We start from the raw sequence: 15,861 nt of genomic DNA on the forward strand, positions 1-15,861 counted from the left end.
AAATTAATGAAGAACACAGTGGAGAATTTGAAACCATATCAAGTAATTGTCCATATTCTGTTATGTCATAATCCACTGATCTACCTTACTTTTAAATGAATTTTGTACTCATGTCTAATTTGAAAATACCATGTGAATTTTGAAGATCTTTCATATGTTGACAGCTGCAATACAATCAGATAAAAAATATTTCATGTATAGAGAAGACATCAAGTTTATGGTGGCAAAAATAATTTTTACACATTTCTAATTTATTGCTTTAAAGCTCAAATTTTATCATATACAAAAATACTGTTAGTTGTTTTCTGTGAAACAGATAGCTTACTCCATTTAATTTTTGAAAAATCACTTCCAAATATCTAATTTAAAGTAACCATAATTTGTTAATCATTCGTCCAAGTATTTTATTTTCTTTAAAAAAAGTAGCTAGTTCTGCTCAAAACTCAAAATAAAAACACCCAGTGCTGTCTTGAGACAACCATCATCTTTTGATATGTAGCTAAATTGCAGCATATATACTCCTCATTTCATTGCACAATTTTAAAAAGAAGTGTATTCAAATGTTGAGATTTATAAATGTAATCAGTGTTAACACCTCACCAAAGGCATTCTTATGTAAAACTTGTATTTTTAAAAAATCTGAAAGTGTGTTATATTGAAGACTACTGAAACAGTTTGGAGTCACTGCTTTGATTGTGCCAAGGTGACATAAGTTTTACAAACAGTATCTCACTATTATTATAAAATACCATGTTTCCCCCAAAATAAGACAGTGTCTTATATTAATTTTTGCTCCTAAATATGCACTAGGTCTTATTTTCAGGGGATATTTTATTTTTCCATGAACAAGAATTCACATTTATTGTTGGAACAAAAACTCAACATTTATTAATATACTGTAGTCATGTCATCACAAACATCGGCATAACCAGACAAACTCTGAATTCCATCAAGAATTTCTTGTGACTCTATTTCCATGTATAACAATCTACCCTGTTTCCCCGAAAATAAGACAGTGTCATATTAATTTTTGCTCCTAAAGACAAGCTAGGTCTTATTTTCAGGGGAGATCTTATATTTCTAAGCTTGAAAAAAATTGCACTAGGTCTTATTTTTGGGGAATGTCTTATTTTCAGGGAAACAGGCTAGTTTTGACCCTGAGGACAATCTGAAGGCATCTTCCAGATGCCAAGGGGTAAAAAGACATTAGAGAACCACTTTTCTAAAACACAGACCTTAGTAGGGCTGAAAAGAATAGAGTATAGAAGTCAAAAAGAGGCAGTCAAGGAAGAAAGAAAAGGCCCAGACTTTCAACTAGACATTTACACAAAAAAACGAATTCTTCCCTAGCTCTTCTAATACTCATCAGTATCACAACAGAGCATATAATAGAAGCCATCCTTCACAGTATAGAGAAGTAACTGTTTATTTGTTCATCACCTGATATTTACTTTTCAGGTCTTAGGGGTAAACTCTCCAGCAAAAGAAAACATGTCACTCAGCACTCTTCCCATGATCAACTACAGAAAAAGTGGCATGACTTCAAACTGCTGTATCTAAAATATATCTGTCCTGATGAGACAGGTATATTTTAATTCATTTAAATCCAATTATTGGAAACTGAACAGAAGAGAAATAAGTGAGTAAGTTATTCTGAGATACTTTTCTCTTGATCAGAACTTTTATATTTTCCATTAAGAATTTACTCAGTGTTTGCTGAAGAGAATTGAAAGATCAACTGACTTTAATGTTGATTAAAGACAAAAGACCTGCAAGCAATTTTAAGATATAAACATGTATTTTTAAAACTATCTTTTGATATTTAATTACTTGAAAAGACAAGGGTTTAATATCCCAAAAAATTCATGTTAAATTTTATAGTCTTTACTATCATAAAAGTCAAAAAAATATAATCCAAAGATGTTATACATATGCCTTGACATGTAAAATACAAAAAAAGGTTGGTCTGACAATTTCAAACATGTATTTATGTGTTTTAATTGATTATGTTTTAAAATAATTCATGTAAGTTGTTTGGCACACCACACTTCAATCAATACATTAATGAAAATTAACAGCATTATAGTTAGTGTGTTTAGTACAGAATTTTATATTCATCTTGCATGATGATAATGCATGCTTCTTTAAAGTACAATTTTACAAATGACTCTAGTTGGTTTTCTCTATTAAATGGACTATAAATATATTTATGTTTCAATTCTTTATAAAGGCTAAAATTTCTTTTATTAAGATTTAACAATGAAAGTTTGCATAAAAATTTAAATAAGGCTGCAGCCCAAAATTTCTTGGAACTGCTCCTACACTTTTCTGATTCACTGTCTTGGCTAAATTCCTAAATACATTCAGCATGTAACAAGTAACACCCACACAATGCCTACACAAATGATGTAATACTGACAAGCAAACGTTCATATGCTAGGAAGAAAAAAAATAAACTACTTCTCTAATATTTCTTTGATTGAAGAACTGCATAAAGATTCTTATTCTGTATTTTTAGTATTAAGGATTTTAAAAGGCTTCTCTGGTATCCTTTGTAAAAAGCAAAGTTCCTGCACAGACAAAGCTGAGTGTTTCCTGAATGTAAGAACTACATTGACAACTTGTCAGTGTGTTGCTATATTTAATGTGAAGATGTTACTGAAGACATTTCATTTTGTCATACTCTATTCTCTTTATAAAGGTCCATGAGAAGAATTTATCTGGCCTGTTGATCTAATTCTACATCAAAGATACTGTCAAATAATCAAACAATTAAATGTATCAGCTTCTTTATAATGGCTACCAGAAAATTTAAATCTTCATTTTTGTCCCACTTCTAGAAGTCATATAGGCCCATATAGCATACATTTGTGAACAACAGAGTATATTTCTCATTTAATCTTTCCTGGTCTAATTTTTCTGCTTCCATCACCTTCATTATTTTATTCAACATTCAGCTATGAAAGCGTCTAATCCTTACTGGAACAAAGATGGATATAAATAAATACACATATAAATCAATATATACATCAAATAAAAAAGGAACTACTTGAAATGTCTTGAAATGTTTGCCTGGTGTGATTTTTTTAAGCTGATATTTAATTACAGTACTTATATATTTAGGATATGAGTGAACTCTGTTTTCTAAAATTAACAACACACAAATATAATGTAAAATATTATAGTTAAATGAATATTATATTTTTTAAAACCTTTTTTTTTTTACTGAGACAGAGAGAGGGATAGACAGGGACAGACAGACAGGAATGGAGAGATGAAAAGCATCAATCATTTTTTGTTGCGCATTGCGACACCTTAGTTGTTCATTGATTGCTTTCTCATATGTGCCTTGACCATGGGCCTCAGCAGACCGAGTAACCCCTTGCTCGAGCCTGCGACCTTGGGTCCAAGCTGGTGAACTTTGCTCAAACCAGATGAGCCCGTGCTCAAGCTGGCGACCTTGGGGTCTCAAACCTGGGTCCTCTGCATTCCAGTCTGATGCTCTATCCACTGCGCCACCACCTGGTCAGACTATTTTTTAAAACTTTTTAAAATAAAGGTATGCAGAATGCACATAACTACTCTACAAGTCAATTCTATAAACAACCCACACACTCATACCATCTATTAAAAGCTCCTTCTAGATTTACTCTCCCCAGAAAAACGATTCAAGTCCTCTCTCATCTTCATAAATCTCCTGTACCAATTCACTGCTGAACTATAATCCACCTTCATTTGTTCTGTGTCCTGAAATTGTTTCTATTTCAAATGTTATATTAATACCATACAGATATTGTGCTACTTTAAGACAATTAATGTCTATTTTATGTTCACCAATACTGGTTTTGCAACTATTGGACACAATGGGTGTTTAACAAGTGTCGTTCTTTTAAAATATTTCAAAGCATAATAAATCATTGCTCAATTACTTTAATTTTTCTCTTTAAAATTAAATCACAGCCACCCTGAAATTAGTAGTTTCTTCTTATCTTTCCTCCTAAATTGTTATTTTCCTAAAGGCTGTCACTGTGTGTATGCAATCATTTTCATGTATTAGATGTTAAGTACATAAAAGTGGGGAACCAGACCTTTAAAATAGTTTTCCAAAAATCATGCCATTGAGCACTTAATAAACAATTTGAATAATGAATGTCACAGATAATTTCTCAGTTTTGCTTTCTCCCTTGAAATTTATGTTCCTTTAAAGGAAGGAGTTTCATATAACATATAGATCATTCAGTACCTATCCTCGCTGTCCTTTATACACAAACTGCTTTAGCAGATGACAGGTGAATTCATATAGATACACATGAATCGATACATGCATTCTGACTTCTGTATTAGAGCTGAAGGATATAGTTGAAATCACCAGGAGAGAGCAAGCTGTGATCATGTTAGCATGTGAACTGGAAAACTAGAACCTTTTTTACATAAATCAAAACACCTTGCTTTAGGCAGCTAAAGCACACTATACTTTGTCCTAGAGAATAAGTGAGCATAGGGCACTGGAAAACCTTGATTATTGTGGACAAGTATAAATAAATGGGGTTAAAATACAACAGAAATAACATGAGCGAAATTAGGAAGCTATCTGTGTATGTCTCCTTTGACAAGTTTAGAACTGGCACACTAAACAGAGTTCTATCAATGTGTACACCTGGTAAACGTTTAGAAGGGAAACAAATGTGGAAAAAGGCGTTAATTACCTTTCCAAAGGATCCCTGACCAAGAACTTTGAGCAACTCAAACTGTGCAGGATCTGCTTTCTCATATCCTTCCTTAACATGATGAGTAATAAGAATTTCTTTAACAACTCCTTCATCCTGTAAAAAGGAAACCCAGAGAATACTCATATCCAGTTGCAACATCTTATAAAAACTTAGCCAGAAAACATACCAGATATATATGATTTCACACATTGGTGGGATATAAAACAGACTCATGGACATAGACCAAAGTGGTTATAAGGGGGAAGGGGAAGAGAAGGAAGGGGATATGGGGGAGAGGGAGGGAGAAAAGAGGGACAAATACAGTGATGGAAAATGATCGGACTTTGGGTGATGGCTATACAACACAATCAACGGTTTAAGTGCTACAGAAATGTTTACCTGAAACCTGTGTACTCTTACTGATCAATGTCACCCTGTTAAAGTTAATTTCTAAATAAAATTTAAAAATTAAAAAAAGAATGAAACTAGATTACAGTTTTCCCCATATGAAAATATTAACTCAAAATTGATCAAGGACCTAAATATAATATCTAAAACAAAATATTACATGGAAGAAAACGTAAGTATTAAACTTATGGACCTTGGTCTTAGAGAAGATTTTGTGAATTTGACCCCTGAGACAAGGACAGTAAAGAGAAAAATAAATAAATGGGACTAATCAAACTAAAATGATTCTGCACACCTGAAGAAATTACCAACCAAACAAAAAAGCAACCAACTAAATGGGAGAAGATATTTGCAAACAATAGCTCTGACAAAGGGTTAATACCCAAAAACATATAAAAACCTCATACAACTCAACAACAAACAATCAAATTAAAAAATACAGAGAGGACCTAACAGACAATTCTCCCAAAAAGACATACAAATGGCCAACAGATATATGAAAAGATGCTCAACTACATTAGCTAGGAGGGAAATGCAAATCTAAACTACAATGAGATACCGTATCATACCCAAGAGAATGGCAATTATCAACAAGACAAGTAATAACAAATATTGGAGAGGTTGTTGAGAAAAAGGAACCCTCATTCACTGATGGTGGGAACGTGAACTATGTAGTATAGCCACTATGAAGAATATGGAGTTACTTCAAAAAAATTAAGAATAGAGTTACCATATAACCCAGCAACCTGTCTTCTGTTTAATCTACCACAAAAAATTGAAAACATTTATTTTATTTATAAAGATATATGCACCCCTATGCTTATTGTAGCAATTGTAGCATTATTCATGGTGGCCAAGACATGGAAACAACTGAAGTGTCCTTTGATAGATGAATAAATTAAGAAAATATGGTACACATATACAATGGAATACTACTCAGCCATAAGAAAAGGTAAAATACTGCCATTTGTGACAACATGGATGGACCTTGAGAATATCATGCTAAGCAAAATAAGTCAGACAGAAAAAGTTAAGAACCATATGATTTCACTCATATGTGGGACATAAGACTGAAAGCAACAATGAACAAACTAGGCAAACACACAAACATAAACTTGTAGACAAAGACAACAGTATGGTGGTTACCAGACTGAAGGGGTGCTGGCAGGTAGTAAAGGGTAAAGTTGTTCAAATATATGGTGACAGACTTTGGGTGGTGGATACACAATACAATATAAAGATTATGTAACACAGAAATGTCCACTTGAAACCTATATAATCTTATCAACCAGTGTCACCTCAATAAATTTAATAAATTTTTAAAAGAACCTTTTTAAATGAAAGTACATATGCCTTGTAGTTGTTTTGGGATTATATTAAAGTATGGTCTATCTGTATAAACCTCTGCAATACAATATATATATATATATATGTGTGTGTGTGTGTGTGTGTGTGTGTGTGTGTGTATGTGTGTGTGTGTGTGTGTGTGTGTGCGCCAAAAACATCAGCTTGGTATACTCTTATTAATATGATGGTTTTGTGAATATAGTACTAACCTTCAAAAATGGAATATAACAAAAACATACTGATTGGAAGTTTTCTCTAGAGAAAGGAACATTGCTGGAAGAGTCAACAGAGTTTACTACTTTTGCTATCTCTGGCATGTATAACCAAACAACCTTGTCCAAACTAGAAACCACTTTACTTCAGTGTTCTCACATGACAAACAGGTCATGTTAGAGAGGTCTTTAAGGTCCCCTCCAAGTCTGTGATTTTATATTGAGCACAATACAGTATTTTTATGTAAAGAAGGCACTTCAATTTCAGCTGGGTTGAAGATCATTATTATAAACCAGCGTTATCAGTTTTATTTTTTAAAATGTTCAGAACTATAAGACAACTTTAAATCTAGTGAATTTCACCAAACCTAAGCAAACCTTCTAAATAAAAACATTTACACATTGACTCTTCTCCTAATAAAAATCCCCATATCCCATCCTTGAAAAATGCGAAGTGAAATAACTCCATCACAGAAGGACAGATACCATATGTTTTCGCTCATCTGTTGAGTCTAAGGAACAGTATAAATGAACAAACAAAACAGAAACAGACTCTGATACAGAGAACAGACGGACGGTTGCCAGAGGGAGGGGAGTCTGGGTAAAAAAATAGGAAGGGATTGAGAAGTACTAATTGGTAGTTACAAAATAGTCATGAGGCTGTATATTAGAGCATAGGGAACATAGTCAATGATACTGTAGTAACCATGCATGGTGCCAAGTTGGAACTGGAAATATCAGGGGATCTCTCTGTAAAGTATATGAGTCTCTAACCACTGTGCAGTATACCTGACACTAATACAAAATAGTAGTGAATGTCAACTGTCACTGATTTTTTAAAATATTTAAATAAATAAATAAATAAATAGCATGCGATATTCTTTTCCATTTTCAGCAGCATTACTCTAAAGTTTCCAGCATAAAAAATGCTACCAGATGAGAAAGTACTACTTTTCCCAGAATTTGCCACCGTGTATTATTACAACGTAACAATTTATTACCTTGTCTTAATCTCCAACTAGACTGTAAGCTTCCTGAGTGCAAGTATTATCACATATACCAGTATATATCTGCATTCCTAATGCCTAGCACAATAAGTACTTGTTTGATCTTTTGAGCACAGACAGCCAAAGAAATCTACCCAATTTCATAAAAAGGGAATGAAGAAAAACTTTAATAATAAAAAGAGGTGGGAACGGAAGGCGAGCTTCTTCTGTGCACAGCTGACGTGTACAGTGGGGACAGATAATTTTTAGACTGACCGAGGCACACTGTGCCTCCCATAGGGCAGCGGCTTGCATCGCCTACATTCTGTGGGTAGTAAAAACAGCCATGGGAGAAAAAGAGAACTACAGAGGGAAGCAGAAAATGTCTCCTGTTCTTCAGCAATTTGCCAATGTAAGGTCATACCCACCCTAGGAGCCCAGCAGGGAGGGTTGCCCTGCAGAGCAGGTGGTGTCCGAGGGGCACAGCCCACACAATGGCCCTGTGTAGCTGTCCCGCGCTCAGAGACTGGGAGAGTGGGTGAGTGGAACAGGGGGATGCGGGCCAGGTGTGGGTGACTTGACAGAGGGCACCACTGTCTCTCAAGGTTTGACGGGCAGGAGCAGAGACAGGGCTGGACCCCTCCTGGGAAAGGCTGTGTGCTATTGCGCTGACAGGATGGCGTGATGTTGTAACATCACGGAAATCAGAGCAGAAGTGAGCAAAAATACGCAGACTAATTCTGGAAGGTCATACGAAGTGAGGGCCAATACAGACGGAGAGTAAGTTATAGATATAAAAGCTGCAGAACTAAGAGCAAGTCAAGAAGAAAAGAGCTAGAGTAAGGAGTTGCCACCCAGGAGAAGCCAAGTCCTGCCTTTGAGGAGAGGTGGAGGCAAAACTCTCCTCACTGTTGGGAGACCATCTTCACAATATAGTTACAATACTGTTTCCTTTGAAAGCGGAACAAACACTGAGAGGAGGAAGCAAATACATAGAGACATATTTACATAAACAAGGCACCCTTCTAGGGTGGGAGCTCCTTCTGCCTTTTTCTTTTTTTTTCTTTTTGAGCCATAATTCACATACCATAAAATTCACATTTTTTTAGATCCTTCTTAGCCTGTGGTTAGACTAAGGCCCTCCTTAGCTTATGAATGAGATGGCAGAAAACACCACATTTTATGAACAAACTGGGCTTGGTCTGTGTGGGGAAAAGAAAAGCCCTGGCAGGTTGGCTCAGTGGTAGAGATCGGCCTGGGGTGTGGATGTCCCAGGCTCGATTCCCAGTCAGGGCACACAGAAGAAGTGACCATCTGCTTTTTTACCCCTTTTCCTTCTATCTATCTCTCTTCCCCTCCCACAGCCACAGCTTGATTGGCTCAAGCAAGCTGGCCTCAGGCGCTGAGGATGGCTCTATGGCCTCTGTCTCAGGTGCTAAAAAATGGCTCCAGTTGCAACAGAGCAACACCGCAGATGGGCAGAGCATCACCCCTAGTGGACTTGCCCACTGGGTCCCGTTCAGGGCACATGTCGAAGACTGTCTCTCTGCTTCCCCTACTCTCATTAAAATTTGGTTTTTAAAAAAAAAATTAAAAAGAGTTTAAAGGTAAAATGAATTAATAAGAAACCTCAAAATCATTTTAACGTATTTTTAAAAAAACAGAAAAATATGTATCCAGAATTTGTTTTTTAAATGCATGAAGGTAAGAGTGAAGCAGGATACCCATTCTATATAATGGAATTTTGTCCATTTTAAATACAACCGACTTTGTAATGACAATATTTCTAAAGTTAATAAAATAAGAATTTTCCTTAGAGTGTGAGGCATATAAACATTTTCCCAGATTATTCATGTTTGGAATTTCTATTGTACTGTGTTGTACTCAACACAAATGAAGGGCGTAATGATCCCAGAATCTATACTTTCAAAAATGGTGATACTGATATACTGACCAGGTAATTGCCTTTTCTAACAAACACATATGTCTTTAGGCAAACAACTACCACTCATTCTACTACTAAATTTTAGCTAGTTTGCATTTATATAGACAGTAGTTTACAATGCCCTAGCTGCAAGTAAAAGTAATTTGTTGAATAAAAATTTATTTAAAACACATGCCTGGGTCCCAGCGTCAGAGATTATACCTCAGTAGAACTAGGGTGGTACTCAGGCATGTGTATTTGCTAAAACCTCCCCACATGATGATTCCAATATGTGGTCAGGATTCAAAAACAGAATTTAGGTTCTTCATACACACACACACAGGGTGTGGCAAAATTAGTTTTTTTCGTATGAAAAATAATAATAAACAACAATTAAAAGAATAAACTGTCTTTCATGTATATACAACTGCAAACCTAATTTTGCCCCATCCTGTATATATAGTTACATAGTTATATATTAATATAGATATAAAAATATATAAATATAGGTATGCATACAAATATGCACACAGGGATACTTATTACAGAAGTGTTTTGGCCTGACCTGTGGTGGCGCAGTGGATAAAGTGTTGACCTGGAAATGCTGAGGTCACCGGTTCGAAACCCTGGGCTTGCCTGGTCAAGGCACATATGGGAGTTGATGCTTCCTGCTCCTCCCCCTTCTCTCTCTCTGTTTCTCTCTCTCTCTCCCTCTCTCTCTCCTTTCTAAAAAAATGAATAAATAAAAAATAAAAAAATAAAATAAATAAATATTAAAAAAAAAAAGAAGTGTTTGATCATGTGTCCAACACAAGCTCTCTCTTACTGTCAAATTATGTGATACTCTCCAGTATACTCATTTCCAACATTGGTCATTTTTTTTAAGTGAGAGGAGGGGAGACAGACTCCCACAAGTTCCTCAACTAGGTTCTACCCAGCAACTCCCATCTGGAACCTACACTTGAATTAACTGAGCTATCTTCAGTGCCTGAGAACGACACTCGGAACAACTGAGTCACTGGCTGCTAGAGGAGAAAAGAGAGAGAAGGGGGAGAGGGAGAAGAGAAACAGATGGTTCCTTCTCCTGTGTGCCCTGACTGGGGATCGAACCCAGGACGTCCATATGCTGGGCCAACGCTCTACCACTGAGCCACGGACCATGGCCTGGTCTTTTTTCTTTAGTCTTCCCTGCCACATTCTTGTCTATTGCCCAATATTTCTCAGCCTCCCCAAGGCTATTTATATTCATTTTCTATTAAAATGATTTTTTTTTTTGGCAGCTACAATCCTCCTTCCTTTCTCCACCTTACTTTGGTTTTAAAGCATGACAATGGCAGCAATGTAGCTTGAAATAAGGTTATATTGTACTTATCAGAGATCCATTTGTTTTTTCCTAAGAGTGAATGGTCTTCAAAAATTTCTTCCTATCCTGGTATAATAAAGTTGTGATATATCACCTTATTTTCCCATATAGAGGGCAGGGTAAATGTAGCTTTACAGTAGTGAGTACACAAAACAGATTTTATTCTTGAATTATTATTTATTCATTATTTTATTATTTTCCATTTGAAAACTCTAAACCTGTTTTTGCCACACCCTTTATACACTTTTTTAAAAAAATTGTTCACTCACTCAACAAATCAACAACATTCGTGATACACATGTTTGCTATATATCACTTTGTGCTACATACACACTGGGGATACTAGATAAAATGTGGATTTGAGTATAGCAATGTGATATTGTCAGAAATATAACATCCCTTAATAACACAAAAATATACAGTGTATTATGGGCTGAATCATGTTCCTTCAAAATTCATATGCTGCTGTCATAATCCCCAGTACCTTACAATGTAAATATATTTGCAGATAGGACACTTAAATAATAAAGGTGAAACGATGGGCAGGGCTTGCTGGGTGAGGGGGGTGAAGGGATTACACAGAAAAGTACAAAGAAAAAAAAATTATCATGGACACGGACAATAGTGTGGTGATTTCTGGGGGCGAGAGAGGTGCAAGAGTGGAAGAGGGGATAAATGGCAATGGACAGAGATGACTTCGGGGGGTGAACACACAATACAGTGTATAGAGATGTGTTATAGAATGGTGCACCTGAAACCTGTGTAATTTTGTTAACTAGTGTCACCACAATCAAGTCAATTTAAAAAATAAATGTGAAATGAGGCCATTAAAGTAGGCCCTAATCCAGTATGACCGGTGTTCCTATAAGAAGAGATTAAGACACAGACATACAGACACACACACAGAAAAAAAAAAAAAAAAAAAAAAACATGTGAAGGCATAAGGAGAAGACAGCCACCTATCAGCCAAGGAGAGAAGCCTTGGAAGCAACCAAACTTTGATCTTAGACTTCTAGCCTACAGGATTGTGAGAAAGCAATCTGTTGTCAAGTCACCCAGTCTGTGGTCCTTTGTTTTGGAAGTCCTACAAAAGTTACACGTAGTAGCTTAATCCTAGGTGACATGTGAAAGGAAAGTTGCTCCTGTGATTAAGATTTTAATGACTTTAAAATAGAAACTACTTTTCTTTTCAACATCAAATGACAAATTTAAGGCAAAGATATTTGTGTGTGTGGTAACGTCATAGTAACTGATGATCAATAGAAAAACTATTAAGGGTCAATCCACAACCAAAATAGTATGCGCTTAAACTCTACAATCCGTGATCATATTTTTAATTCAGGTCCAACAATGCTGTAATACTGGAAAACCATAATAATGAAGTATGAAACAATCTGCCAAATGATACACTACTGCTCCATTCATTTGGCAACTGATTTGATTAGGATGAAAAATATCACCTATTAATCATAAAGAAAAAGAGCTAATAACAATCTATGTAAAAAAAAACATATTATATAACTATTACAACAATCTTATAGGATTATGGAACTAAGCAGAGATACCTCCAGAAAACAGGTCAAAACAAAAGAGGAGGAATTTTTTAAGCCAATAGTTTTTGTTTTTATGTAATAATGTAACATATTTTCAAACATTTGCCTTTTTATGGGTAAAAAGGCCAAAAAAAATCACCACTTGATTCCAAGACGCCCTTAGTTGTAAATTTGTTGAAATGTGCAGAAATCTGGAAAAGGAATCTGATGTACTCTTATTGCAATGAATAATCCAGTCATTGAAAACCAAGATAAGCATCAGCATACTTTGAAAGAAGGCTAACACTAATAATATAAATGTCAGAAAACAAACAACAAACAAACCACTAGGGTTAATTAATCATTAAATAATGTATAAATTGGAAATTGCAAAATATTTACATTTGCAAAATAGTATTAATTTGTATGATGACTAAAAACTAAAGACAGGTAACAAATACGTAAGTTCCCATTTGAGTTGGTGTCTTCTACTCACTAGGGTCAGCCCTTTACTTCCTTCATCTGCAAAATGTGAATGAAACTTGCCATGTACGTTTCAGAGCTCAGTTTTGAAAGTCAACCGAGAATTTTGAAAAACGCAAAACATCTATAAAAATCAAAGTATTAAACTTACTTATATTATTTATTTTTGCATCCCTTGTGGTATAACATACAACTCTAACTTGTAGTGGCTGTCCATAAATATTTAGTTGAATAATAATTGTTTATATAGGAATTTTTCCAATTTTTTTAGAAAGGTAAATAATTAAAAAGCAGAAGCAGGCACCCACTTTGCAAGGGAAAAAATATTGAGGCATAGCAAGGCTAAAGGTGGATCACAATAGAAAAATAAATGGAGGAAGATAAAAAATCTACCACACAGGTAGCAGGACATCCAGCCTAAATACTCCCTATGTATGGCTACACATGAGTTTAAGTAAAACACATGTGTGAAAGAATATTTTTAAAGGATCCTTATAAGAGACAGATGTCAAGAAGGATTTCTAAAAATAGAATAAAATTAGAAACTTAGGGCTTAAAATAACAGGAAATCAGTTTTTTAATGTATAGTATCAGTTAAATATAACATTTATGTTTCTGAGGAATAAAAATATCAATCAATTTAGACACTTTGCTTATTGCCACATTGTGCTAATGCACTCAACCAAACATCTAATTGTCACGTGAATCTTCTTTTGGCATTCTGAAAATGTTGGTAGCATTAAAAACATATATTTTATTCCAGAAAATAACAACCATTCTATACAAACTTTAAAAGTAAATATAAATGGACCATAAACTAACAAATAGATGACACCTATGCTTATTTTGACAACATAAATAATTAACTCTTATCAGTGATGTACTAAAGAAAAATCTTAACATATTTTTGTAACATAGATATTGTTGGGAGCAATAGTGGGCCAGGAAGTGAATACCTTGCATTAGTGACCTTTTTCTTAATACTTTCCACATGTGAAATCTGTCTTGAGAGGTAGAACAATTCCTCATAACAAATCCTAACATTAAAATTATATTAACAATAATCCAACTTTACAAAAAATTCCATGCTAGATATACATGTAATTTGGGAAGTATTTTATTTAAGTTTGCTTGTTTTAACTGAAGAAAAGAGAGCAAATGACCATGAAAGTCTAAAGCTACAGTCACTGAGATGAAATGAGTTGGTTTCTAAATCAGTCAGTTGCAAAACAACATCATCAATAGGGCTCATATGCCATACCTACAATTAAAATTTAAAGAACACTCTTTAAAGAATCTATACATTATAGAACGCCGGTCAAAGCACACATGAGAAAGCAATTAATTAACAAGGTACTGCAACTATGAGTAGATGCTTCTAGTCTCTCTTTCTCCCTGTTTGTCTGTCCCTCTCTCTCTCTTGTGTGCATGCACACTCAAAAAAAAATTATGGCCCTGGAAACCATCATTTTCATATCTGTTTCTATGACTCAGTTTTTGTTTTGTTTTCTTTTTTTCTGAAAAATTTCTAGGAAATTTATTTTTTAAGTTTTGATCAAATTTTATATAATCGTCAACCTCACATTTTTTTTTTAAAAAAAAATCATCTCCTAGATTTTTAAAATTTTATTTAGAAAATTAAATTTAATGGGGTAACATTGATCAATAAGCACACATAGGTTTCAGTTAAACATTTCTATAGGATTTGAACTGTTGGTTATGTTGTGTGCCCATCACCCAAACTGAAACCATTTTCCATCACCGTATATTTGTCCCTTTTACTTCCCTGCCCTCCACCCCCTTCACCTGGTAACCACTTCACTTTTATCTGTGTCCATGAGTCTCAGTTTTATATCCCATCTATGTGTAAAATCATGTTTTCTTTTCTTTTGTTTATTCATTTGTTTTATTTTTTCAGAGTCCACATATGAGTTCAAGTTTAATTTATAGGGTTAGGTATTTAAGTAATTCTATTACTCATATTTTGCATATTTTGGCAAGTAAAATTTTTATCCATTTCACTTATAATGGGTGAATCCCATGTCATCTAAATTATACTTCAATAACTTTGTTTTAAAAAATTCATGTATAAGAGTTTCTGACAGGAAAATCTGTCATATATTTTGACCTACTATTGTTTTATGTATACTTCATTGGCTTATTATTAATGTATCTGAATAAATTTCTTTAATTGACAGATTTTCTCCCTTAGTATCTTTCCTTTTATCTCCTTTATTATCTTTCCTAGTATTCTAAACATGTAGCTTAATAAGTTAACACGAGTACTTACTTGGCAAGAATTTGTTTCTCCTTCTTCCATTGGCTCATCAACCATTTTAGGATGATTTACCTGCAAAATATTGTTAAAAAGCTGAAATTCAAGAGTACTTGAACAAGAGTAATAACTAAGAAAAGCATAACTCGAGGCATTTCCATTCACAAATCTATTAAGACCCACACTTACTGAAACATACAGAAGGGCAAAGGACACATAGAAGATACAGAGAAAAGGAACATTATTAATGTAGTTTCTAGATGGCCCTTGGGAATCCTTAAATTTAAAAACTGTATGTTTCATTTCATACTGTTTAGAGCTTTGTTATGATGAATGAACATAAACTAAATATTTATGAGATAGAGAAAAATGCTACAGAAGAAATCTATTGGGGATATATTCAAATCAAGTTAGAATGGGAAGAGGTTTATATAATTACACTGCTGTGAATCCCTTTTCTTTCATTCAGTTTCATTAAATTTTGAGTTACTCTATAGAAGAAAAATGTAAGTGGCTGTGAAAAAACTATTTCAACATACAAAGCTCAGTAGGTAATAATTTTACTCTTCAAGCACTACTTCAGGAAAGAGTGAATGTAATGGTCTTAGATCAAGGGTTTGCA

At 34.4% G+C, this 15,861-nt stretch overlaps 1 protein-coding gene across 7 annotated transcripts in view; it reads right to left on the minus strand.

Moving 5' to 3' along the window:
- Positions 1-15,861, minus strand: part of RPS6KA6 (ribosomal protein S6 kinase A6) — a 135,187-nt gene that overhangs the window by 76,109 nt on the left and 43,217 nt on the right. For all 7 annotated transcript variants that reach the window (XM_066356682.1, XM_066356683.1, XM_066356684.1 and 4 more), the window contains 2 exons: positions 15,255-15,314; positions 4,707-4,823 (listed from right to left, as the gene is read on the minus strand). In XM_066356682.1, coding sequence (XP_066212779.1) covers positions 4,707-4,823; positions 15,255-15,314 — 177 coding nt within the window. The remainder of the gene's footprint in view (positions 1-4,706; positions 4,824-15,254; positions 15,315-15,861) is intronic.

The sequence above is a fragment of the Saccopteryx leptura genome, chromosome X (assembly GCF_036850995.1).
Source record: "Saccopteryx leptura isolate mSacLep1 chromosome X, mSacLep1_pri_phased_curated, whole genome shotgun sequence".
NCBI lineage: Eukaryota > Metazoa > Chordata > Mammalia > Chiroptera > Emballonuridae > Saccopteryx > Saccopteryx leptura.